The following is a 23,036-nucleotide window of genomic DNA, read 5'->3' as shown; positions in this document are numbered from 1 at the left end:
CAGCAGAGTGACGCCCCAGATGGGCAGAGCAACACCCTAGATGGGCAGAGCATCACCCCCTGGTGGGCATGCCCGGTGGATCCCGGTCAGGCACATGCAAGAGTCTGTCTGACTCCCGGTTTCCAACTTAAGAAAAATACAAAAACAAAAACAAAAAAAAAACTAGTATCAACTGAAACACCATTTTGAACGCTCAATTAAGCTGTTGGTGTGCTTAAACCTGTGAAGCTGTTATTATGTCATCTTTATATAGCAGAAGTGAAGTTATCAAAAAGGCAAAAATAGTTTTCATAAAATAATTCATTAGAAATAAGTGATCACTGCTTAATAAGCAAGATTTGATTATAATCAACCAATAAAACTTCACCTAAAAAGCTTTATTTTCTAAACACACACATGTAACCTGATGTTATATGTAACAAGTCTTTTGAGGGAAGGTATTATTAATATTCTCATTTTACAAACGCACACAACACGATGAATGACTTGCCTGGGATCACACAGCTGCATATTAAAAACCAGCATTCCAAGCCAGCGCTTCCCATTAGATGCAAGTCCTGCCCTGGGTTATGTGTTTTTTCCATACGAGCACGACCATTTCCAGCATTATATTGTCATATATAATAACAACACTACAGTGATGTTTCAAAATGTGCTCATCTGCATGGCCCTCTGGCTATTTTCCTATCTCACTCTATAAAACCAGACATTCTTCAGCATCTATTAGGCGGTTTACTTTTACTACTTCCATTTGCTCTCATAACATTTTACGTATGTCTTATAACTGTGCACCAGAAAAAATCAGTTTGATCTGAATTATAATCCTCTTCCAAGTTTTAATTACAGAAATGTATAAATACCGAAGAGAGAGCAACCACCAGAGATGCCAAGGTGGAAATGCCCTCCAAGCTCTGCAGTCTCAGGTGAGTCACTTCATCTACTTGGTGTTCAAGAGCAGCAAATTGAGTGGCATTCAACTAGCTGGTCTTTAAAGCTATTTCCATTTGAATGAATGAATTTAGTTGAACAGACCAAACACAAATTCATGAAACAAAAGGATACTATAAAATGGAATTATCGTAAGCATGAAGTGTTTTTTATATATGTATTTATTTAAAAGGATAAACCTGGTCTCGCAAAATAAGGCTTATTTCTAAGTAACAATATTCTGATGGTAAAGTCTGATTAAACCTAGGCTATAGGTCAGTACTGTCTTATTTTCTGGCTGAAATGTGGAAAAAAATAGAACCTCAGTACAAGAGAACATAAGTTGGGTTTTCCCTGGACCCCAGTCATACTTGCTGTATAGGTTTAAATGAGCTCTAGCATCCCAACAGTTATTCCATTCTCCCATCTCTCCCCTGGCTTCCATTTCCCAGGATATCTGTGGAGCTTCTTCTAGATCTAGCCCTCCTGTCGCTCCTCCCTGTGTGATCTTGGACATGTAACAGAACCTCTCTGGGCCCCTGTTCCCATTTGTATGTATAACAAAGGGGTTGGGCCTTGTTCACTTCCTGGCTCTGAAATCTTACATGATGTGCATGTTCAGTACCTCAAAACAGAATATTTCATTTGACAACAAGTAGTCACTGAGCACCTACCGTATGCTAAGGTACTATGCAAGGGTCTGGAGATACCATCTTCACTGCCATTGTGGAGCTTAGACTCTACTGGACTTTTCTGCATGTGTCATGCGTACCTAATCTACAGTACTTAGCACAGTGACTGGCACTTCAATAACAGCAACTATGATTATTTAAAGCAATTATTATTATTTAGAGTGCCTCAAGCATGGCTGTGATGAAAACAACCACCCAAAGATTTTTAAGAGTCATTAAATACTCTAACTTTTGTTTGCCTTAGCTACACAGCTGCCACAACTGGTTAGGATTTAGAACCTATGGTACTGGAGTAAGTCAGATTTCAACCTTTCTCTAAGGGGAGGGGGCAGGGGGGCCAGAGAGCGAGGGAAATGGAATCCCTCATCTTCAAATCACCAAGGAGGGCCTGACCTGTGGTGGCACAGTGGGTAAAAGCGTCAACCTGGAATGCTGAGGTCACCAGTTCAAATCCCCGGGCTTGCCTGGTCAAGGCACATATGGGAGTTGATGCTTTCTGCTCCTCTCCCCTTCTCTCTCTCTGTCTCCTCTCTCTAAAAAATGAATAAATAAAATCTAAAAAACCCCCACAAATGTCTTTAAAAAAAATCACCAAGAAGGAAACTAGAGGAATGTTACAATACATCCGATTTTTGGTCCAAGTACTGCTGTGAGATCAGCATCAAGTGGAAGCATCTTCATATTTCAATAGATGCAAGATGTATTTTCCAACAAACAGTGCGTTCATAGAAGTATTCTAGTTTAATTAGAAGCCTTCTTTCTTTTTAATTTTTTTTTAAATTTTATTTATTCATTTTAGAGAGGAGAGAGAAAGGGAGAGAGAGAGGAGAGAGAGACAGAGAGAGAAGGTGGGGAGGAGCTGGAAGCATCAACTCCCATATGTGCCTTGACCAGGCAAGCCCAGGGTTTTGAACCGGCGACCTCAGCATTTCCAGGTCGACGCTTTATCCACTGTGCCACCACAGGTCAGGCGCCTTCTTTCTTTTTAATGCACATAAAGTTATTCAGTGCCTTACAACAGATGGTGCTTTAGATTGAACGAAATGCAATACATTTCACCTGTCTGTCCCCTCTCAGTTTATGATGAGAAGAAAGGGGTTTCTTGATACCGTAGAATAAGGTCAGCTGGGAAGCCATGGACACAAACAAGTACCATCCCATCAGAAATGACTGTGCATTGGCATTATCACACTCTTGTGACTTGACAGCCTGATGTTTATACAAGCGCTTCCTGGTTTCTCAGGAAATTTCAAATTGATAAACTCTGGTATCAGGGAGGGTGTGTCCAGTTTCTGAGCTCTCACCCCAGCTTCCCATGGAAGACAAGTCTGGCTTGGTATTACACATTAGCTGCTTTGACTCACCCCTCCTCCCTCCACACCTGTTAACATCTTTATGTCCATATAAAAGAAGCTGCCCTAAGATATTACCTCTTCCTAACCTACCTCAATTTCTTGCCTTTCCTTAATATCTCGTTCTTTTAGAGGCATGAATTCCCCCAACCCATATTCCTTTATTATTGATTCAATACAGTATTATATAAAAATAATTTACATAATGGCTTGTAGAGAAAACAGCGCTGGCCAGATAGTTTAGTTGGTTAGAGCATCATCCCAAAGCACAGAGGTTGCCGGTTCAATCCCGTCACGGCACATACAGGAGCAGATCAATGCTTGTCTCTCTCTCCCTGTCTCCTTTCCTCTTTTTCTCTCTCTAAAATCAATACAATAAACGCTAAAATTAAAACAAAAGAAAACAGGCAACCTAGCTTCTTCTTTTTTTTTTTTTTTTTTGGTGAGAGAAAGGGTAGGGGGAGATAGGCAGGAAGGGAGAAAGATGAGAAGCATAAATTCTTCACTGTAGCACCTTAGTTGTTCAATGATTGCTTTCTCACACATGCCTTAACCAGGGGGCTCCAGCAGAGTGAGTGACCCCTTGCTTAAGCCTGCGACCTTGGGCTTCAAACCAGCGACCTTTGGGCTCAAGCAAGTGACCACTGTCTATGATCTCACACTCAAGCCAGTGACCCCACACTCAAGCTGGGTGAGTCTGCGTTCAAGCTGGTGACCTTGGGACTTTGAACCTGGGTCCTCAGCATCCCAGACTGATGCTCTGTCCACTGCGCAACTGCCTGATCAGCGCAATCTAGATTCTTGAGACTTCAACTCATGATCCCAATAGGCAAAGTCTTTTGAGTTGGGTGGAGTCTGCCAGATTGGATCATTCTAATCTCAGGAGAAGGATGCCTTATTTTTGATAGATAAAATGGCTCCTCAACTGCCATCCCAAGAATAATGCAGGCCCAAAGGAGGAGGAAGGGCTTGAAACAGAACATTCCCTTCTCCCACAGTAAAGTTATAGTTAATTTGCTTGCTATTCTCTCTCAATGGCTTCCTGGCCTTTACTTTGAAATGTAGCAAGAAGTTTACCTTTGCAGAAATATCAGAAAAAGTTTACATTGGGGAGGAACCTGACAATTAGGGAAGTTTAAATCACAATACTTGTTTATAAAAACCTAGCCACAGGCCCAGAGGCACCAGGACCTGGCTGTTCCTGGGAGATACCTGATCCCAGCTGTCTTGGAGATTTACCAAGGACACCAGATAGGACCACACTGATTAGGCCTGTGCTACATCAGAAGAACTTGCAGAGGAGGTGTTTCCACAGCTGAACCCCCAACCTCCTACTCATTAAGTCAGTGACCAAAGCCATAAACCAAGATATGCTAATCCACCCCTAACCCCTATACCTAATGCCTCCTCCTGCAGCTCTGGGGATGACACCCTTTGTTAGTCTCAGCCCGCCTGCACCCAGGTGTTTTAAAATAAATTTTCCTTCTGGAACACACTAGCCTCGTGTTTTCAGTTCAGCCTGCAGTTTCTGCCTTTCAATTTTCTCTAAAGCTTCAATTATCTCCTAACTCTTAGAGAAATATGGCCCTCCATGTATTTCTTTTTGCTTCCACATTCTTTCTCTCTCTCTTGTCTCCTATCCACACATCTATCTTCAAACAAACACTGACAACACTAACACCTTGATTTTAATTTTTTTGAGAACCTGTCTGAAGCCAAATTTTATTTTTTTAATTTTTTTCTTTTTTATTTTATTTTATTTTATTTATTCATTTTAGAGAGGGAAGAGAGAGAGAGAGAGAGAGAGAGAGAGAGAGAGAAGGGGGGGGAGGAGCAGGAAGCATCAACTCCCATATGTGCCTTGACCAGGCAAGCCAGGGTTTTGAACCAGCAACCTCAGTGTTTCCAGGTTGACGCTTTATCCACTGTGCCACCACAGGTCAGGCCTATTTTTTTAATTTTTTAAATTAAATTTTATTGGGGTAACATAATTATACAGGTTTCAGGTACCTAATTCTACAATACATCTCTGTACACTATATTGTGTGTTCACCCCTACAAGTCAAGTCTTTGTCTATCACCCTGAATTTATTTTATTTTATCTTTTAAAATTTTTCCATTAATTTGGAAGAGAGAATGAGGAAGGGAAAGAGACAAAGTGGGATAAAGAGAGTAAGGGGGAGAGAGAAAGAAGCATCAACTCATTGCTCCAGTTAGTTGTGTACTCACTGATTGCTTCTCGTGTGTGCCCTGACTGGGAATCTAACCTGTGACCTTGGGGCAGTGGGGCAGTGAGCCACCGGCCTGGGCCTGTCGTCCATTATCCTGATTTGAAAAAGTAAGCACGTGAGCCCTGACTGGATAGCTCAGTTAGTTACAGTACCGCCCCAAAGCACAGAGGTTGGCAGTTCGATCCCCAGTCATGGCACATAGAGGAACAGATTGATGTTCCTGTCTCTCCTTTCTTCCTTCCTCTCTCTAAAATCAATTTTCAAATAATTAAATTAAAAAGTAAGCACATGAGGCTTCCAGTGAAGACAGCATGGAGTAACTAAACATGCTTGCCTCCTCCCACGACTACATCAAAATTACAACTGAACTATAGAACCCTTGAAAACCACACAAAGACTAGCCAAACAGAACTCCTGGAACTAAGGACATAAAGAAGAAGCCACCTGAGACTGCTAGGAGGGCAGAGGTGCAGAACAAGCTGGGCCCACACCCACTGTGGCTGCTGAGAATCCTGAGGGAGTATCTCGGCTGTGGAGGTCCCCCCGAAGAGTGAAGGGTCCCAGCCCAGAGCGCCAGTGCCGTGAAGAGGAGTCCCCACGAGGGGTGGCTGTGAGATGAAGGCGGCTGCAGACCCGAGCCTCCTCCTAACGGCCCCGCGCACAGGCTCACTCACTCACAAACACGTGCCCTGAGCGCCCATAAAGCAACAGCACAGCCTGCAGGCACAGGCGGGCACCCAGTCTGTGTCTCCCTTAACCCAATAATGCCACTCTCACTGTTGGGCAGATAAAATGTATTATGCTCACTTTGTTAAAGATGGAGGCCGTCGCCCAGGTGATATTAATGTGTGTTGAGAATCCTTGTAGCCTGGGGCTTGGTATTGGGATTAAGCCTTTCCCACCCTTGATGTGGGGTGATACAATCCAATCATGCCTCAGAGAAGTAACTTTGTATTAGAGACTTCCCTATTTTATATATTGGATTAGAGGTTGTGAAGCTACACTATAAAATGAGGGTAGAACGAGAGCTTACGCTCTTGGTTCCTGAGGTTAGCATGAGAGAGGAGAGAGAGGAGAGCCAGAAGCAGAAGGAGGCCACGTGGAGGAGGCCAGGAAAAGCAGCCAAGATGGCGGAGTGCTGAGTGAGATGCCAGTTTGTGTAGAGTTTGTATCTGGGATAAGGAAGGAGATGGGGAACTGAGGAGAATAAGTCTGGTGAGCTAGAAACCTTTGATTCTAGGAAACTCGGATAAGTCAGTAGCTTTGTGAGCACTGAATGTGACTGGGTTTTGGAGCCCAGTGTGTGTTTTTACTTGCCCGCCAGGTGCAAGCTAGAATTAAAGACTATGGCCCACCAGTTTGTGGCTCCGTTGTTTCTTTACCGACTGTCCGAATCCAATGCGAACCTGCATAGGCCAGAAGGCTGCTGTGATAGTGGCCCTGGCCCTGCCTCCTGGCTTTACACTCACCCTCCCTGGTGGCTCCCTGCCCCACCCAGTTCACGTGGAACTGCTTTCAGAGGCTAACCCAGAGGAGGGGCCAGCCTGGGCCAGTGCTTCAAACTTTCCTGAAATCTCTCAAAGGTCCCCAAATCCCAAATGAGCAGTGGCCAGCCTCAGCTGCCCCTCTTGGTAAGTGGCCCCTAGTCCAGCAGTAGCGACAGCCAGCCTCAGTTCCCAGCATAACCACTCCCAGGTGCCTGCAAGCCCAGCACAGGCAGCTGCCAACTGAGATAGCTTTGTAGCTCCTACCAGGTGGCCCCAGGCAGGACAGAGGCAGTGGCTAACCCTTGGCCTACACCAGAGCCCTTCCCCCACGAGACCCCAGAATGAACACACCCGGTGACCAGCTTCAGACTAAACCAGAGCACCACCTGGTTAGCTCCACAAACAACACAGCTAAAGGGTGACCTCAAGCACCCAAGACCCGCTAAAGCAAACCCTGTTTTGTGGGGTCACCCTCTGCAGAACAGTTTGTCTGCTGAGGTCTGGGCCAGTCCTCACAGCCAGTCAGCCTGAGGGGAGGGTCAGTCCCACTCACTGACATGCCAGCAGAATACTAAGGCTCAACTACAGCAGGAGGGCACACACGACCCCTCAAGGGACACCCCTGGAACACGAAACAGAAAGACTGTGCCACTGGGCCCCAGAAAACAGCTACTACATAAGGCCACTCTGGCAAGACTGACATAGCAGATCTACTTAATACATAGAAACAAACACAAAGAGGCAGCCAAAATAAAGAGACAGAAAAACAAAACATACAAAAAAACATGTCCCAAATGAAAAAACAGAACAAAACTCCAGAAAAGGAATGATACAGAATGGAGACATGCAATCTACCAGATAAAGAGTTTGAAATACTAGTTATAAAGATGCTCAGTGAAGTTAGGGGGAAAATAGATGATCTCAGTGAGAACTTCAACAGAGATAGGAAACATTAAAAAGGAGATAGAAAACAAAAAAGAACCAGTCAGAAATGAAGAATACAGTAACTGAAATGAAGACTACACAAGATGAAATTAACAGCAGACTACAGAAAGCAGAGAATCATATCAGTGACTTGGAAGACAAGGTAATGAAAAATACCCACTCAAACAGCAGAAGGAAAAAGAATTTTTAGAACTGAGGATAGATTGAGGCAGTGATTTTCAACCGCTGGTCTGCAAATTGTTGTGGGTCCACCAGAAATCTCATGACAGTCTGCAGAAGAGTTAACCACCTGATGTTGTATGGTGGTTGAAAACCACTGATTTGCCTGACCTGTGGTGGCGCAGTGGATCAAGCATTGACCTGGAATGCTGAGGTCGCCAGTTCGAAACCCTGGGCTTGCCTGGTCAAGGCACATATGGGAGTTGATGCTTCTTGCTCTTGCCCCCTTTTCTCTCCTGCCCCCCCTCACCCTCCCTCTCTCTTCTCTCTAAAATGAATAAATAAAATCTTAAAAACACACACACACAAAAACACTGGTTTAAGGGACCTCTGGGACAACATCAAGTGTAGCAACATTGGCATCCTAGAGGTACCTCAAGCAGAAGAGCAAGGAACTGAAAACCTATTTGAAGAAACAATGACATCCTGCTTCCTGTGACAGCTCCTAACAGACTGAACTGGGGTTGGGTTGCATTTTTCAGGAATTTGGCATGGTGATGGGGCCAACTTGGACTTGGTGAACATGTTAAGGACACTATTCTTTTATGGATTCTTGCTGTATTGGCCAAGAGTTTGCCTAAAGGCTTTTAATCACTGTAAAAAAAAAAAAAATAGAAGACTGGATAAAGAAGATGGAGCACATATACACCATGGTATAATGACATCGGATCACTTACAGCAGAATGGTGGAATCTTGATAACATTATGCAGAGTGAAATAAGTGAATCAGAAAAAAACAAGAACTGCAGGATTCCATACATTGGTGGGACATAAAAACGAGACTAAGAGACATGGACAGGAGTGGGGTGGTTACGGGGGGTGGGGGGAGGGAAGGAGGGAGAGAGGGAGGGGGAGGGGGAGGGGTACAAAGAAAACTGGATAGAGGGTGACGGAGGACGATCTCTCTTTGGGTGATGGGTATGCAACAGAACTAAATGACAAGATAACCTGGAAATGTTTTCTTTGACTATATTGATATGTACCCTGATTTATTGATGTCACCCCATTAAAATAAAAATTTATTTATAAAAAAAAAAAAGAAACAATGACTGAAAACTTCCCTAACCTGGTGAAGGAAATAAACATACAAGTCCAGGAAATGCAGGGAGTCCCAAACAAGAGGAATCTTCAGAAGCCCACACCAAGACAAATCATAATTAAAATAGCAATAAGCAAGAGAAAAGTAGTTAGTTACATACAAGGGAGCTTCCATAAGACTGTTGGCTGACCAGTCAACAGAAACTTTGCAGGCCAAAAAGACTGGCATATAATATTCAAAGTGACGAAAAGCAAGGACCTATAACTAATATACTCAACCCAGCAAGGCTATCATTTAGAATCGAAGGACAGATAAAGAGCTTTAAAGAGCTTCTTAGACAAGAGAAAGCTGAAGGAGTTCATTATCACCAAACCAGTATCACAAGCTATGTTAAGAAAGTTCTAGAAGAAGGAAGAGGAGGAAAAGCAGAGGAAGAAGAGAAAGAAGAAGGGAAAAAGGAAGGGGAGAGGAAGGAGAGAATGAAATAAAAATATGAATAGAAAAATAACACAAAGAAAAAGTTCTCACTGACAAAGAAAACACATAATAAAAGCAGTGGATCAACCAACACTAAACCTAGTACAAAGGTTAGAAGGTAAAAGTAGGGTAATCATGTGTAATTACAACAGGAAATTATGGGATACAAGCAAACACACACAGAAGAGAAGTAAAAAAATAATGACAGAAACATTAAGATAGAAGTGAGAGTAACAATGGTAGTGATTATACAATGTGTTCAAACTTAAGTGACCACCAACTTAAAACAGACTGCTATAAACATAGCTTGATATACAGGAAGGCATAACAACCAAAACCCCAAAATAAACAAGTGAGATTCAAGAAATAAGTAAAAGGAATCCAAATACAATACAACAGAGAGTCAACAACATAGAAGAAAGAGAATAAGAAAGAACTATAAAAACAACCATAGGACAATTTATAAAATGGCAATAACTACATTTCCAATAATTACTTTATATGTAAATGGATCAAATGCTCCAATCAAAAGACAAATGGATAAAGAAGTGGTACATATTACAGTGGAGTATTACTTGGCCATAAAAAGAATGAAGTCTTGGCCCTGGCCGGTTGGCTCAGTGGTAGAGTGTCGGCCTGGCGTGCAGGAGTCCCGGGTTTGATTCCCGGCCAGGGCACACAGGAGAAGCGCCCATCTGCTTCTCCACCCTTCCCCCTCTCCTTCCTCTCTGTCTCTCTCTTCCCCTCCCGCAGCCAAGGCTCCATTGGAGCAGGGTTGGCCCAGGCGCTGGAGATGGCTCTATGGCCTCTGCCTCAGGCACTAAAATGGCTCTGGATGCAACAGAGCGACACTCCAGATGGGCAGAGCATCGCCCCCTGGTAGGCATGCCGGGTGGATCCCAGTCGGGCACATGCGGGAGTCTGTCCAACTGCCTCCCCATTTCCAGCTTCAGAAAAATACAAAAAAATATAAATAAAATTTTTTAAAAAAAGAATGAAGTCTTACCATTTGTTACAACTTGGATGGATCCAGAGGGTACTGTGCTAAGTGAAATAAGTCAGTCAGACAAAGATAAATACCATGTGATTTCACTTATATGTGGAATCTAAAGAACAATATAAATGAACAAACAAAACAGAGACAGACTCATAGATACAGAGAACATTTTGATGGTCGCCAGATTGGGGGAGGCGGATGAAAAAGGTGAAGGGATTAAGAAGTACAAACTGGCAGTTACAAAAATTATGAGGAAGCCTGACCTGTGGTGGCGCAGTGGATAAAGCGTAAACCTGGAAACGCTGAGGTTGCCAGTTCAAAACCCTGGGCTTGCCTGGTCAAGGCACATATGGGAGTTGATGCTTCCTGCTCCTCCCCCCTTCTCTCTCTCTCTCTCTCTCTCCTCTCTATAATGAATAAATAAAATCTTTTAAAAAAATTATGAGGATGTAAAGTACACTTTAGGGAATATATTCAATACTGTAATAACCATACATGGTGTTGGGTGGCTGTGAGACTTACTGGGGGAGTCACTTTGTAAGTTATAAAAATGTCTTTCTTACCACTATGCATATAGCTAAAACCAATACAACACTGAATGTCAACTGTAATTTAAAATTTTTTTTAAAAGTAAGCATGTTGTTCAACTCTGTGCCCTCCTCAGCTGCAGTAAATCTCTTTTTGTGAAAGGTCTTGAAAGATTGGTCTTCATGCCTTCTCTCTATGACTTCATCCCTCAACTAAATCCTTTGCAATTAATTCTGTATCATCACTATTCCAGTAATATGGTCTTTCCAGTCAACCAATAACTTCCTCAACAAATCCAATGGTATCATCTTTGATTTTCTCATGGCATTTGAAGGTGTTGGTCATTCTTTCTTACTTTCAATTGTTTTCCTCCTCCTGACAACCTCAGATGATCTTGCCCACTTCCTAGCCTCCCTCCTCCTCCTGTCTCCAAGCAGTGGGCAACTCTTTGGCTCGGTTCTTAGACCCTTGCTCTCTCCTGGGCGTTTCTTTCCTCAGAGAAGTCACCTACTCACAGTTTCAGTGATTACATCTAAGAGGATGACTCAGCATATGCAGATCCAGCTCTGACTTATTCCTCAGGCTCCCACATGGTTTCTAAGATCTAGTATTTTAGTTCTTCACCCCACTGTGTTCCTCTTTGTCACCACAACTATGTATCTTTGCTCATATAGTTTCCCCAACCAGGAATGTTCTCCCTGCTTCTATCTCAACCCCCATTACTCCTTTAAAAGCTTTAGCTCAAGTTCAAACATTTTCCTAAAGTCTTTCCCAATAACTCAGGTAAAAACTGAGCTTTCTCCCTTCTGATTGCCCATAGCATTTATCATCTATGTTATATACTTTTACACTTTATTTAACTATTCATATTTTATATTTTGTCTCTTCAACTGATCTGTAAACGCCTCTGTGTCGGGGTCTCCACTCAGGATCCCCATGGTTGGCACAGTGCTAAGTGCAATTACAAATTAATAAATACCTGTTGGATTGAATTCAGAGGGGATGTGTGATCCATGATGATGATGGTGATAGCAGCTCATGTTCAGTTAGCATGTACTATGTGCCCAGACTCTACAGCACTAATCTAAGAAGTACTTGTTTTTCTATAAGTAACTTAAGCCTCTTAATACTATCATGTAGGTACATTATCTGGTTTTATTGATGAGGAAACTTCAACAAAGAGAGTAAATAATTTTTTTAAAATAATTTTTATTTATCATTTTAGAGAAGAGAGGCAGAGAGAGAGAAAGAGAGAGAAAGGGAGGAGGAACAGGAAGCATCAACTCCCATATATGCCTTGACCAGGCAAAGCCAGGGTTTCGAACCAGCGATCTTAACGTTCCAGGCCGACACTTTATCCACTGCACCACCACAGGTCAGGCTAATCATTTGTTCATATGTTGTTTTTGTTTGAAATTGTCAGTTCCTGAGGCAGGCACAAGTCTGACTCCTCTTCTCCAGGAAGAGGAGTGTCTCCAGGAAGACACAACTGGCACTTGGGCAGGACAATTCTTTACTGTGTAAGATGGTCCTAAATACCTAAGACATTTAGTGTCCCTGGCCTTTGCCTTCTACATACAGTAGTGCCCTGCACCTTGCCAATGTGACAACCAAAAGATACATTCACCTACTTTTAAATGCCAGGGCTGGTCTGGGCTAGCCAAGTGTCAGAATGCCTGCCCCCCGGCACACACACCCAGAGCCCAGTACATACCAAATTGGCACCATTAGTAGTCCCTGTAGCTATAATTTAAACTAGATGACTCCCATCCCGAACTTCACAACTGCCACTAGACCATGGATGCGTACCTAACCAATAAATGGTTAATTCTTATGGAAAGGCCTAAATAAGAAATTCAAGATAAGTCGATTATACTTGCTCTCCTGGGAATCTGATTTAAGAGCTGTCAGGCAGATCAGATAGGAAGAGAAAGCAGAAGCTACAAGGTTGCCCCAAAATAGTACTGGGACAGCTGTGCTCACGTGTAATCTAAAGAGAAATGGGAGCAGAAACTATGAGTCAACAGAAAGCATCGGTCTACAGTCAGAGGAAGCCAGAGCAGAAGCTCAGAAAAGCAAAGTGGTCAGGAGAGATGGCCCCTGAAAGAGAGAGTGGACAGCTAGTCTACACAGGATACTGCTTTTAGTCCACTTGCATTGGAGCAACGGCCTCATCCCTCCTCGAGCTCTTAAGGTAATCTTTGTCGAGAATGTAACATAGCATTTGGCACTCAATAAATTTCTGTTAAGTAAAAATACATGAATGGCATGTTTATCATAACAGAATTAAATTAGATAAGAGCTGCAAAAAGTGCTCTGAAAACTGTAAAGCATGTAAATTAAGTTGGTACTTTGATCACTATCTCTACTACTACTACTACTACTAATAATGAAATTCCATGATTGTTTGGATGGCTATTTGTCACTGTCCAGTTAATGCCTGTGAGTATGCTCCCCGTCTCCACAGTGGCAGAGACCTCATGACATCTGCTAGCCGCTTGTAATCAGAATATGAAATTAACCTGATAATATACCAATGTCTTGGATTGACGGGCAGGTATTTTATTCCAGTAGTTTGCATACACACTGCAGCTACAGAGGTATCAGGCTCACATACTTGCAATGAGAAGAAACCTTGACTATCAGAATCCTACAAACTTTGAATTATTTGTGTAACACTGGCAAAAGTGCCTTCTGAACTGTTCAGGTTCTTCTTATCTTGGGAGAAAAACAAAGCAGCAGGTTTTCCTGGATTCTGCTGCTCTGCTGCAATTACTGTCCAAACTTTTAAGAAACTGCTTTTACATCTTCACCACTGCTTCCCTCCTAAACTCCCGAAATATCCTTTGTGCCTCTGCTACCCATATGCCTTACCTCACCTACCAACCGCAAAGGTCCTTCCTCAGCCCACGCCCTCTCTGTGTCTCTGCTGCAGCCCTCCATCTGAAGCCCTTCCTCTGACTCCCCTAACACGATGCTTACCTGCTCTTCTAAGCTCCGTTATACAGAATAAACCCACAGCCGCACTCCTGGCTCCAGCTCTGGGATGTAGGAAACGTACTGGTCAGGGCATCAAGTGGCCCAGATTCTATTTCTGCTCTAAGGAGAGACTGGTTACCTCGGACACACATCTCAATTTCTCTGAGCTCTGTCTCTGTGTTTATAAAATAAATAGGTTGGGTTTAAGTGTTTTTCAAACATCTTTTCCTGTGACCCACACTTTACACTGTGACTCGGTGTATACATTTATTTACATAATGCATGTATGCATGTGTACATACACACACACAAAAGTATTACAGACCCACCTACTTCCACTACATGAGATATGCTTGAAATTTTCTATTTACCTCTATTTTATTTTTAAATTTTTTTAAATTTATATTTATTTTTTACAGAGTCAGAGAGAGGGATAGACAGGGACAGACAGACAGGAACGGAGAGAGATGAGAAGCATCAATTATTAGTTTTTCGTTGCGCGTTGCAACACCTTAGTTGTTCATTGATTGCTTTCTCATATGTGCCTTGACCATGGGGCTACAGCAGACCAAGTAACCCCTTGCTGGGGCCAGTGACCTTGGGTCCAAGCTGGTGGGCTTTTTCTCAAACCAGATGAGCTCGTGCTCAAGCTGGGGACCTCGGGGTCTCGAACCTGGGTCTTCCGCATCCCAGTCCGACACTCTATCCACTGCGCCACCACCTGGTCAGGCACCTCTATTTTATTTTTCAAAAACACTAACTCACTAAATAGACTTCAAGACCCAGTCAGAGCTGAGTACCCATTATTTTTAAAACACGACTTGCTGATATATAAGGTCCTTCTAGTAACAATACAAGGGGATTATATGTGGTAGCCACCCAACCCTGAATCACTAGCCTGAATTCTCACCTGAATTTCAGTTTCCTATTTCCCTCTGAAAGAGTTCTTCATTTCCATATCCTAATATCACTTGAATGACCCTGTTACCATGGAGTCTGAAGCAGCAGGTTCCCTTCCCAAAGTAACTGTTTAGATCAGGGGTCCCCAGACTACCGCCTGCAGGCCGCATGCGCCCCGAGGCCATTTATCCGGCCCCTCTCCGCGCTTCCCGCTTCCGGAAGGGGCACCTCTTTCATTGGTGGTCAGTGAGAGGAGCACAGGATGCGGATGCTCCTCTGGAGCATCCTGGAGTACTGTATGTGGTGGTGCTCCGACGGTCTGAGGGACAGTGAACTGGCCCCCTGTGTAAAAAGTTTGGGGCCCCCTGGTTTAGATCATCAGCAAGTGCAAAACCTTAGTGCTGACTTTTGATCTAGTCATAGAGAGTAGTAGTTTACATCGTACTGACCTCTATTAGCAACTCTGAACAAGAGGTGTTTTAAAATAACTATACAAAAATATTGGAAAACAGCCAAAAGCAGGCAGAAACTGGAGGAGACTGGAAATGAAAGAAGCGAGCTAGGTAAAATCCATATTTATCTGATTTCCTCTCCTGCCCCACGGCAAACCCTAGTCTTTTAGCATGAGAGGGAATAAAGCGAAACAACTGGCAATCCTACTGGGCTGAGAAGTCAAAGGTTCAAGTCTGGGGCTCTAAAGTGGCATGAAACTGAGAAAAATCCTAAAAAAGAGGAAGCCAAAGAAAGAACAGCCTCAAAATCTGTGTTCTCTTGAATTGTGCGGGGAGTGAGACGCTGGGGAGCTCGGCAGAAAGCAGGAAATGCTGGTGGCCTGAGCAGCCACAACTGTCCACAGCTGGGAAGACAGAGTTCGAAATCTGAGGCCCTCCAAGTTGGGAGGTTCAATAATAAACATCTTGAATATTCCACCGAGGCTCCAGAAGAGCAGCACCTAGGAGTACGGATCACTGCCCAGAGCTAGGGGTCACAGCCACGGACTAAGGGAAACCCCAATAGACCTGCCCTAACAGTAAGACAGGTGAGGGGACAGGCAAATCCTGATGAAACAGCCCTGGTTTCTAGCCTGGAGGCAGGCTGGGGGCAGCCACAGAACAGCTCTTTGTTTCCCAGAGGAGTGGGGGAAGAGTGAGAGAGTGGGAAGGGACAGGCCGTTCTACCGGATAATTACACCTGCAAACACAGGGCCCCTGGGTAGATGCCCAGGGGGCTCAGTGAGGATCTTGGGAGGGACCGTGCAATGACAGCCTGGTGGGGAAGCTTGTAAGTGGAAAGAAAGGTAGGTCATAAGAAACAAAAGAAATAGTCATTTATGAGAACCTACTATGTTCCAGACATATGATTAAATGTTTTATTCATATCATCTTACTGTGAGACAGTATTATTTATTTTACCAATAAGGAACCCAAAGCTCAGAGAGGTTCAGTAGTTCATCTAAAGTTATACTGTTAGTAAATGGTTGAGCTGAGGTTTGAACACCAGGTAAACACCCAACTTTAACCCTTGCTTCGTCTCTGTAATTACGTGTTGTGTCTATACACAGTTCAGGAGGGCATGTGCTGTAAGACACCCAGCAGAAAATGTTAAAGAACACAAAGATTCTGGGGAAAAAACAAGATTTTGTTATACGTTAAGGAAGATATCAGAGGTATAAAAAAAGGGGTATTGATCGAGGGAAATATGAACATACTATCAAAAGTTAAGTCCTCAAACAGAAAGAAAGTTTTAAAAACAAATGATATAGATGGAACTGAGCTGGTTTCTGAGAGATCAGAGGGCACTTTCCACACTCCCGAGAGAAGGGCTTGACTCCTGTGAAGTCAAACAGAATAAACACACTTTGATTACAGTTAGGAGACTAATGTAATAAGGAACTAAAGGTAGAAAACAAAGTTCATCTAAGAAACAGCTGTGGGGGAAGGAGATAGGAACAATATAAAACCAACCTCAGGAATCCTACAAACAGACCGTTTTTTGAGCTGCAGGTAATTTGGAAGTCATCCAATCCCTATCATTTCAGAGCAAAAATGCACCTAGAAAAAAAGTGGCTAGCTGCTAATTACCTAGTCTCCCAACTAAAGCCAGGTTTGGTTTCGGTTTCATCTTTATCTGTATAAACCAAGACAGAGAGCCTGCTCTGTCCACAATAGCAATTCAAGTTCAGTCAAGCCTGTGTTGGAAGACCATGGGATAAACCGCTGGCAGTTCCAGGATCACCCCGGGGACTTACCTCTCCAGTCTCTGCTGCCCCCCGACCCCCGCGGCTGCCGGTCTAATCAGAGAGCCTATTCTGCACTAGACGCAGGCAAGATACTTTCCACTTAGGAGGGAAGTGTCAGGTGGATTTCTCAAGTGCTTCACATTTTCTGACTCTAACCCACCCCCCCAGTCAGAACCTGGACTATCCCAAATTGGCCAGAACCAGAATGTCTGCTTGGCATAAGGGTAACATATATAGTAAATGCAAAGATTTAACAGGAAGTCCAGTAATTACAAAACCAACAACAGCAAAAATAAACAAATAAAACATAGTTCATTTCAAAGAACTAGAAGAAAGAAGACACATTGGCAAGAAAGAAATAACTTGTACATAATAAAAGACTCAATGTCCTCATTTTACAGATAATTTACTTAAGGCTCAGTGAGGTGAAACAATTTGAATACTGAACCTTGTACAAAGCACCAAGAAGAATAAAGAATCTTCTGAATTCCACAAGAGTTTCAGTGCTCATCATTCACTTACGGTTCCTGAATGTCAAGGAATGAACAATCTATAAGACAAGTCTTTTCCACCAATGTCTAAAGAAGTGTAGGAATTCAGAGAAAGAACATGCCAGAAAAGTAAACTTCTGCTTGGTGCCTGTTAATGAATTTGCCATCCCCTTAAGACAAAAATCATAAGTAAGAATAGAATATATTTGGGATTAGAGATGCCTGACAAAACCAAGAAAGGTAAAGGTAAGTTTCCATGAGAACACTGATTTTGAAAGCCACGTTACATATTTATAGCACTATATATGTCCATGCTTTATAAAGTGTTTCCCAAAGGAATTAAATCTCTAATGTTGTCCCTACTCAAGATACACGTAGTAAGAATTCTGGGAGCCCAGGTTCCTTAAGTACACAAGTGTTCCTGGTACCGGTATCACCACTGTTTTCATCTGTTTTTATGCTTTATACTTCTAAGAAGGCTAACTGCGCTCTTTCTTACCTTGGGTTCTCTTCCTGTTTTGCACAAATTCTGAGCGTCTCAGGGTGCTGGGTGCTGTGCGACGAAGGCAACTATTCCTTTTCCAAGTGTCTGGGCCATTTAATGTTCTCTCTTGCTCTAAATGCCAGCTATCACTCTCCGGTGAGGAGCCCTGAGGAAGGCCACAAGGCTCTCCTTGGTCTCCCCTGGCCCGCTGACTCCACGGCACATCTGGGGTGATCCCTCCAGATGTGCTCCCACGTGCTATCATTCCTGGTTTGTCAATGCCATTGGACCCCAAGTTCTTCATTTGGTGGAGAGAATCTGTCCCTCTATAATTCTGAAGTTCATACTCACAGTTTGCAAATAAAGTATCATTGGCTTTATTTTCTGTCTCAAAATTCCTCTGATCCATGGCACAAGTCTTTGCTTTGGGATGGATTTTATCATTTCGATAAACATTTCTGTCCCCTTCATAGTATTTGACAAATTCCTTACTTTCATTGACACCATTCAAATCTACAGGTGGACCATTAGTATAATTCCGAGGAACATGATATAAATCATTGAGGTCATTGTAATAAATACTAGTTTCTTTACAATCCTCAAGATTATAATTAAAATTCCTGTGGTCCCTATGCCAGTTTTGAGGTTGACCAAAATCCCCCAGGGAGTCATCCAAGCCCCTGTAGCCAGTCCATCGTTCAGCTTCCTTAGAGCCTTTGGGATTGTAATTCAGATTCTTACAATCTCTGTAGCCATTTGTCTCCTCATGTCCTCCAGTTTTCCAGGTCGCACCGGGGCTTCCTGGAAGCCAATTATCCCTAGTTCCAGGGCTTGGGTCCCCATAATCTACATTTTCTGAATTCCTATAACTGTTGTAGCCTCGAATCTCACTTGTGTGGTACATACAGTCCTTTCCACTTTCCTTCGCTTCTTCGTAGTCCAGAGAGCTTGGTTCACTCTGCTCAAAATCCCAGTATCCACAATGCCTTTTTCTGTAGGGCCGATTCCACCCTGCGCCCCCATACCTGGAATCCAAGTCATCCTCTCTGGAGAGTCCATCCAGCGCTGTAAGGCCCCCTTTCAGTAGACCCCTGCAATCTTTGTACTCCCAGCTGGAGCCCCAGGGACCTTTCTTCTCGGTGTCTCTTTCTTTCCTAATCTCCTCGGTTTCGCACATATTCAGTGTGCTGAAAGACACAAGCTTTGCTTCTTTCTTCCATGGGCCTGGGTTCGGCTGAAATGTGGACAGGTGCAGTTTGGCCTAAGGCTGTATCTGTCTTTAAAATGTCTCCCAAAGCTTTGAAGTCAGTCTTCTTGCTGCTCTGGCTGGAGCGCGGAACATGTGGAGTTATTTCAACCTCAAGATCCAATCAGTGAGCAGTTATATCTTTCCCCACAGAGACCAGGAGATAATTAGTAACTAGTGTTCATGTGATTGGAGTTGGCAGCCTTGTTCAGTGTTTCCCTCAAGCTGGTCAAACTGGCTTGGCTGCTTTAGGAACTGAAGGTGGAAGCATTCTGCTGCTCTAAAGGTTTTGTAGAAAAAGCAGTGGGAAAGAAACAGCCCCTCTAAAAGCCCGAGGCAAGGTCATAGATCAGTCTCATCTATCCTCTAAAATCCTTCAGCAATCAACCAGAGGTATAAACAAACACTTTCCTGTGCAGCTCAAATGGGACCTTCAAGCCCTGTCTTCCAGTTTGGCTTTCTAACCATCAGACATCTGAAACTCTGGGACTCCCTTCCCTTCAGCTAGAGGCAGAACCCTTCCTCCTTCGAGAGTTCTGTTCTACCGACTCAAGTTACCAACTAGTGCAGACTCAAATCACAAGCTGTTTCAGCTCCTCCTGCAGACACGCAGGACATTCCACTGAAGAGGAGAAAGTACCGCCTCTTACTCAGACTCGCTGCGTGGGTAAGTTCATCGTGCAAAACTCTTCGCCGGAAGAATACAGTTACGTGTGCTCCCACGTTCCTTGATACTCCTCATGCCAGAGAAGCAGCAAAATCACTCATTCCCAAATCTCTTTTCCAACTAATTCATACAGCATATTTATAGGACCTAAATGGAAAATGACGCTAGGAGTCAGAAAGTGGGGCATAAAAATACCTACTCGAACTAACAAACATTAGAGGGTAGCCTGACCTGTGGTGGCGCAGTGGATAAAGCGTCGACCTGGAAATGCTGAGGTCGCTGGTTCAAAACCCTGGGCTTGCCTGGTCAAGGTACATATGGGAGTTGATGCTTCCAGCTCCTCCCCACCTTCTCTTTCTCTCTTTCTCTCTCTCTCTCTCCTCTCTCTCTCCCTCTCTGTCTCTTTCTCTCCCTTTCTCTCTCCTCTCTAAAATGAATAAATAATAAAAAAAACAAAACATTAGAGGGTATACGTGAGGCACTGTGGCAGAGAAAAAGACCTAGTTGGTCCTTGCCTCTTACAATGCAGGAGCAACCCGCTGTAAAGTAAGACTGACTATGATAAGTGCCATAGCAAATACCAACGGCCAAAGCAACAAAGCAATGTCCCCAAGGGGGCAAATCGAGAGTTTGGGGAGGTGGTGGCCTTTGAACAGTGCCTGCAATCATAAGCAGGGTTTCCGTAGACTTTCTACATATGGAGAACAAGGAAATAGGGAACAGTTTGGAGGACATAATATGTGGGGAAAGTAATAGGAGGTAAGGATGGAGGGGTTGGTTAGGGCAGATCCCAAGGGACCTGAGTGCCATTTATTTCATTCAGTGGATAATGAAGAGTCATTGAAGGTTTCTGAGTAGGAGAGTAACATGCGAAGGGACAGTCTTCAGTAAGATTATACTATATCAGCTATCTGGTCATCATGTCCAGGAATGACTCCTTGAACTTCTATCTCATCCCTATTTGTAAAATAATATAAAGAACTCTAAGGAGACCAGGGTTATATGCTTTGCAATAATTAGATGTTTACTCTTGGGAAAACCACTCATTCTCTCTGGGACTCCATTACCCATCCATAAAATGAGCAGTGGCTTCAGTGATGTCCCTCCTTCCTTCAGTTTTAAAAACCCATGGTTCATGTTCTTCACAACTTCCTTTTACTTCCCTCAAATACTGCGTGTACTCTTATGCAAAACTCCTGGACTCTCTAAGTTACTGAATGAGCGTGTAGACTTTCAAAGCTTCTGATTTTTCACTCAAAGATTTTTGTTCATTTGTGCTGTTCCCTTACACCTTCCAAACCAACAGCAGAAGCGGCCAGAGCTCCCATGCTCTGAGTGTGCGCTGTGTGTGAAAGCAAGGCTAGAAGCTGACACGTTTTCTTTCATCTTCACTACCCGGCAAGAAGGGTCTTGTATTGTCCTTATTTTTACCGCAGATAAAGAATCTTTGAGAGTCTGAACAGCCTGCCCCAGATCACCAAAGCTAGTACAAGGTAGGGCCACAATTTCAACCCAGATCTGTTTGACTTCATCATGACACTAGACTATCTCAAAATAGAGTAAAACCTTAATTTTCCTCAAGCCAGGTAAACAAATAAACTCTATCATGGTCAAATTTAGAGGTGGCCCGTTATTACTGAGGCCAGGTTGCCATACCCCTGCCCATCTTTATTTCTCACCGCCGACCACAGGGGCACCGCACAGTGACAGGAAGAGTCAGTGCTGACTGACTCGGCAACCTAAAACCTACCGCCTAAACTCAATAAAGATTCCGATTTGGTTCGTCATTGAGGAGCCACTGAGCCATTTCACCCGCAGGTGTTGTAAAGTACCAAAGGCTACAGAATTAATATTAATATTTTAGGAGGCTTGGAGAACATTTTATTAATTTGGGTTAAGGTGTGCAGAGAAATTGTGAGAAATAGTCTCTGTGCTGTGTGATTGGCATAACCAGGATGGCCCTTGGCATTGTATTGTAAATGCAAGGGGAGGAAAACATGGATTCCCAGACATTCCACCAATGCCTGTGGGGAAAAGGGTGAATGGCTAGCCAGGTACAGGGAGAGAAAAGCCAAAATAAACCTTTTCTTTTTTTTTTTTAATTTATTTTATTTTATTTTATTTTACAGAGACAGAGAGAGAGTCAGAGAGAGGGATAGACAGGGACAGACAGACAGGAACAGAGAGATGAGAAGCATCAATCATTAGTTTTTCATTGCATGTTGTGACACCTTAGTTGTTCATTGATTGCCTTCTCATACGTGCCTTGACCGAGGGCCTTCAGCAGACCGAGTAACCCCTCGCTCAAGCTGGCGACCTCGGGGTCTCGAACCTGGGTCTTCCACATCCCAGTCCGGCGCTCTATCCACTGCGCCACTGCCCGGTCAGGCCAAAATAAACCTTTTCTTATAGCAATGAGCCATTTGCAGGCATTTGTCCCCACCGAAACTACCTCTCCTATGTAAATGCGTGTGTGACTCTGGACAGAGAGATAGCAGATAAACACTAGATAATATAGGAATGCCTTTAATATGTAAAGAGACATCTTTCTACCATTGCGTTGGCTTGTAAATTTGTTTTCTCCAAAATGATGTATGGTTTGCAAATTGAATGTGGTCCTATCATGTTAAAGGACATATGACTATAACCAATAGCGGTAAGGGGCTCCTAATTGCAATTTTTGCTTCTGGACTTCCCACTTACAAAACTATAAAAACTAAGTAGAACACAGGGCTGGCGCACTCTCCGTCAGATTTCTGTCGGAGTTCCCGTCGCTTGGCCAAGCTAGACAATAAAGCTTTGATGTGTAAACGACGGACCTTGCTCCTGTCTTCCATATTTCGGGTTCCTCCGTGTAAAGCCAGCAGGCAGGGCCAGAGCCACCATCAGAGCAGCCTGGTCCATGCAGGTTCGCATTGGATTCGGACAGTCGGTAAAGAAACAGCGGAGCCAAAAACTGATGGGCCATAGCCTTTAATCCTACCTTGCACCCGGCGGGCAAGTAAAAATACACACTGGGCTCCAAAACCCAGTCACACTCAGGGCTCACAAAGCCACTGACTTATCCGAGTTTCCTAGAATCAAAGGTTTCTAGCTCACCAGCCTTCTTCTCCTCAGTTCCCCATCTTCTTCCTTA

General features: G+C 43.6%; 1 protein-coding gene across 2 annotated transcripts in view; it reads right to left on the bottom strand.

Moving 5' to 3' along the window:
- DNMBP (dynamin binding protein) overlaps positions 1 to 23,036 on the bottom strand; it is a 119,418-nt gene that overhangs the window by 37,145 nt on the left and 59,237 nt on the right. Inside the window, exon 1 of one of the 2 annotated variants that reach the window (XM_066355537.1) lies at positions 18,003 to 19,332. The exons of the other annotated variant lie outside the window; for it this stretch is intronic. Within the exon in view, the coding sequence (XP_066211634.1) occupies positions 18,003 to 19,164 (1,162 nt within the window). The 5' untranslated portion in view covers positions 19,165 to 19,332. Of the gene's footprint in view, positions 1 to 18,002; positions 19,333 to 23,036 lie in introns of those variants that run through there. 2 annotated transcript variants of the gene reach the window in all.

The sequence above is a fragment of the Saccopteryx leptura genome, chromosome 13 (genome assembly GCF_036850995.1).
Source record: "Saccopteryx leptura isolate mSacLep1 chromosome 13, mSacLep1_pri_phased_curated, whole genome shotgun sequence".
Taxonomy (NCBI): domain Eukaryota; kingdom Metazoa; phylum Chordata; class Mammalia; order Chiroptera; family Emballonuridae; genus Saccopteryx; species Saccopteryx leptura.
Note: the sequence above shows the minus strand (reverse complement) of the source record. Positions and strands in the feature narration are given on the sequence as shown.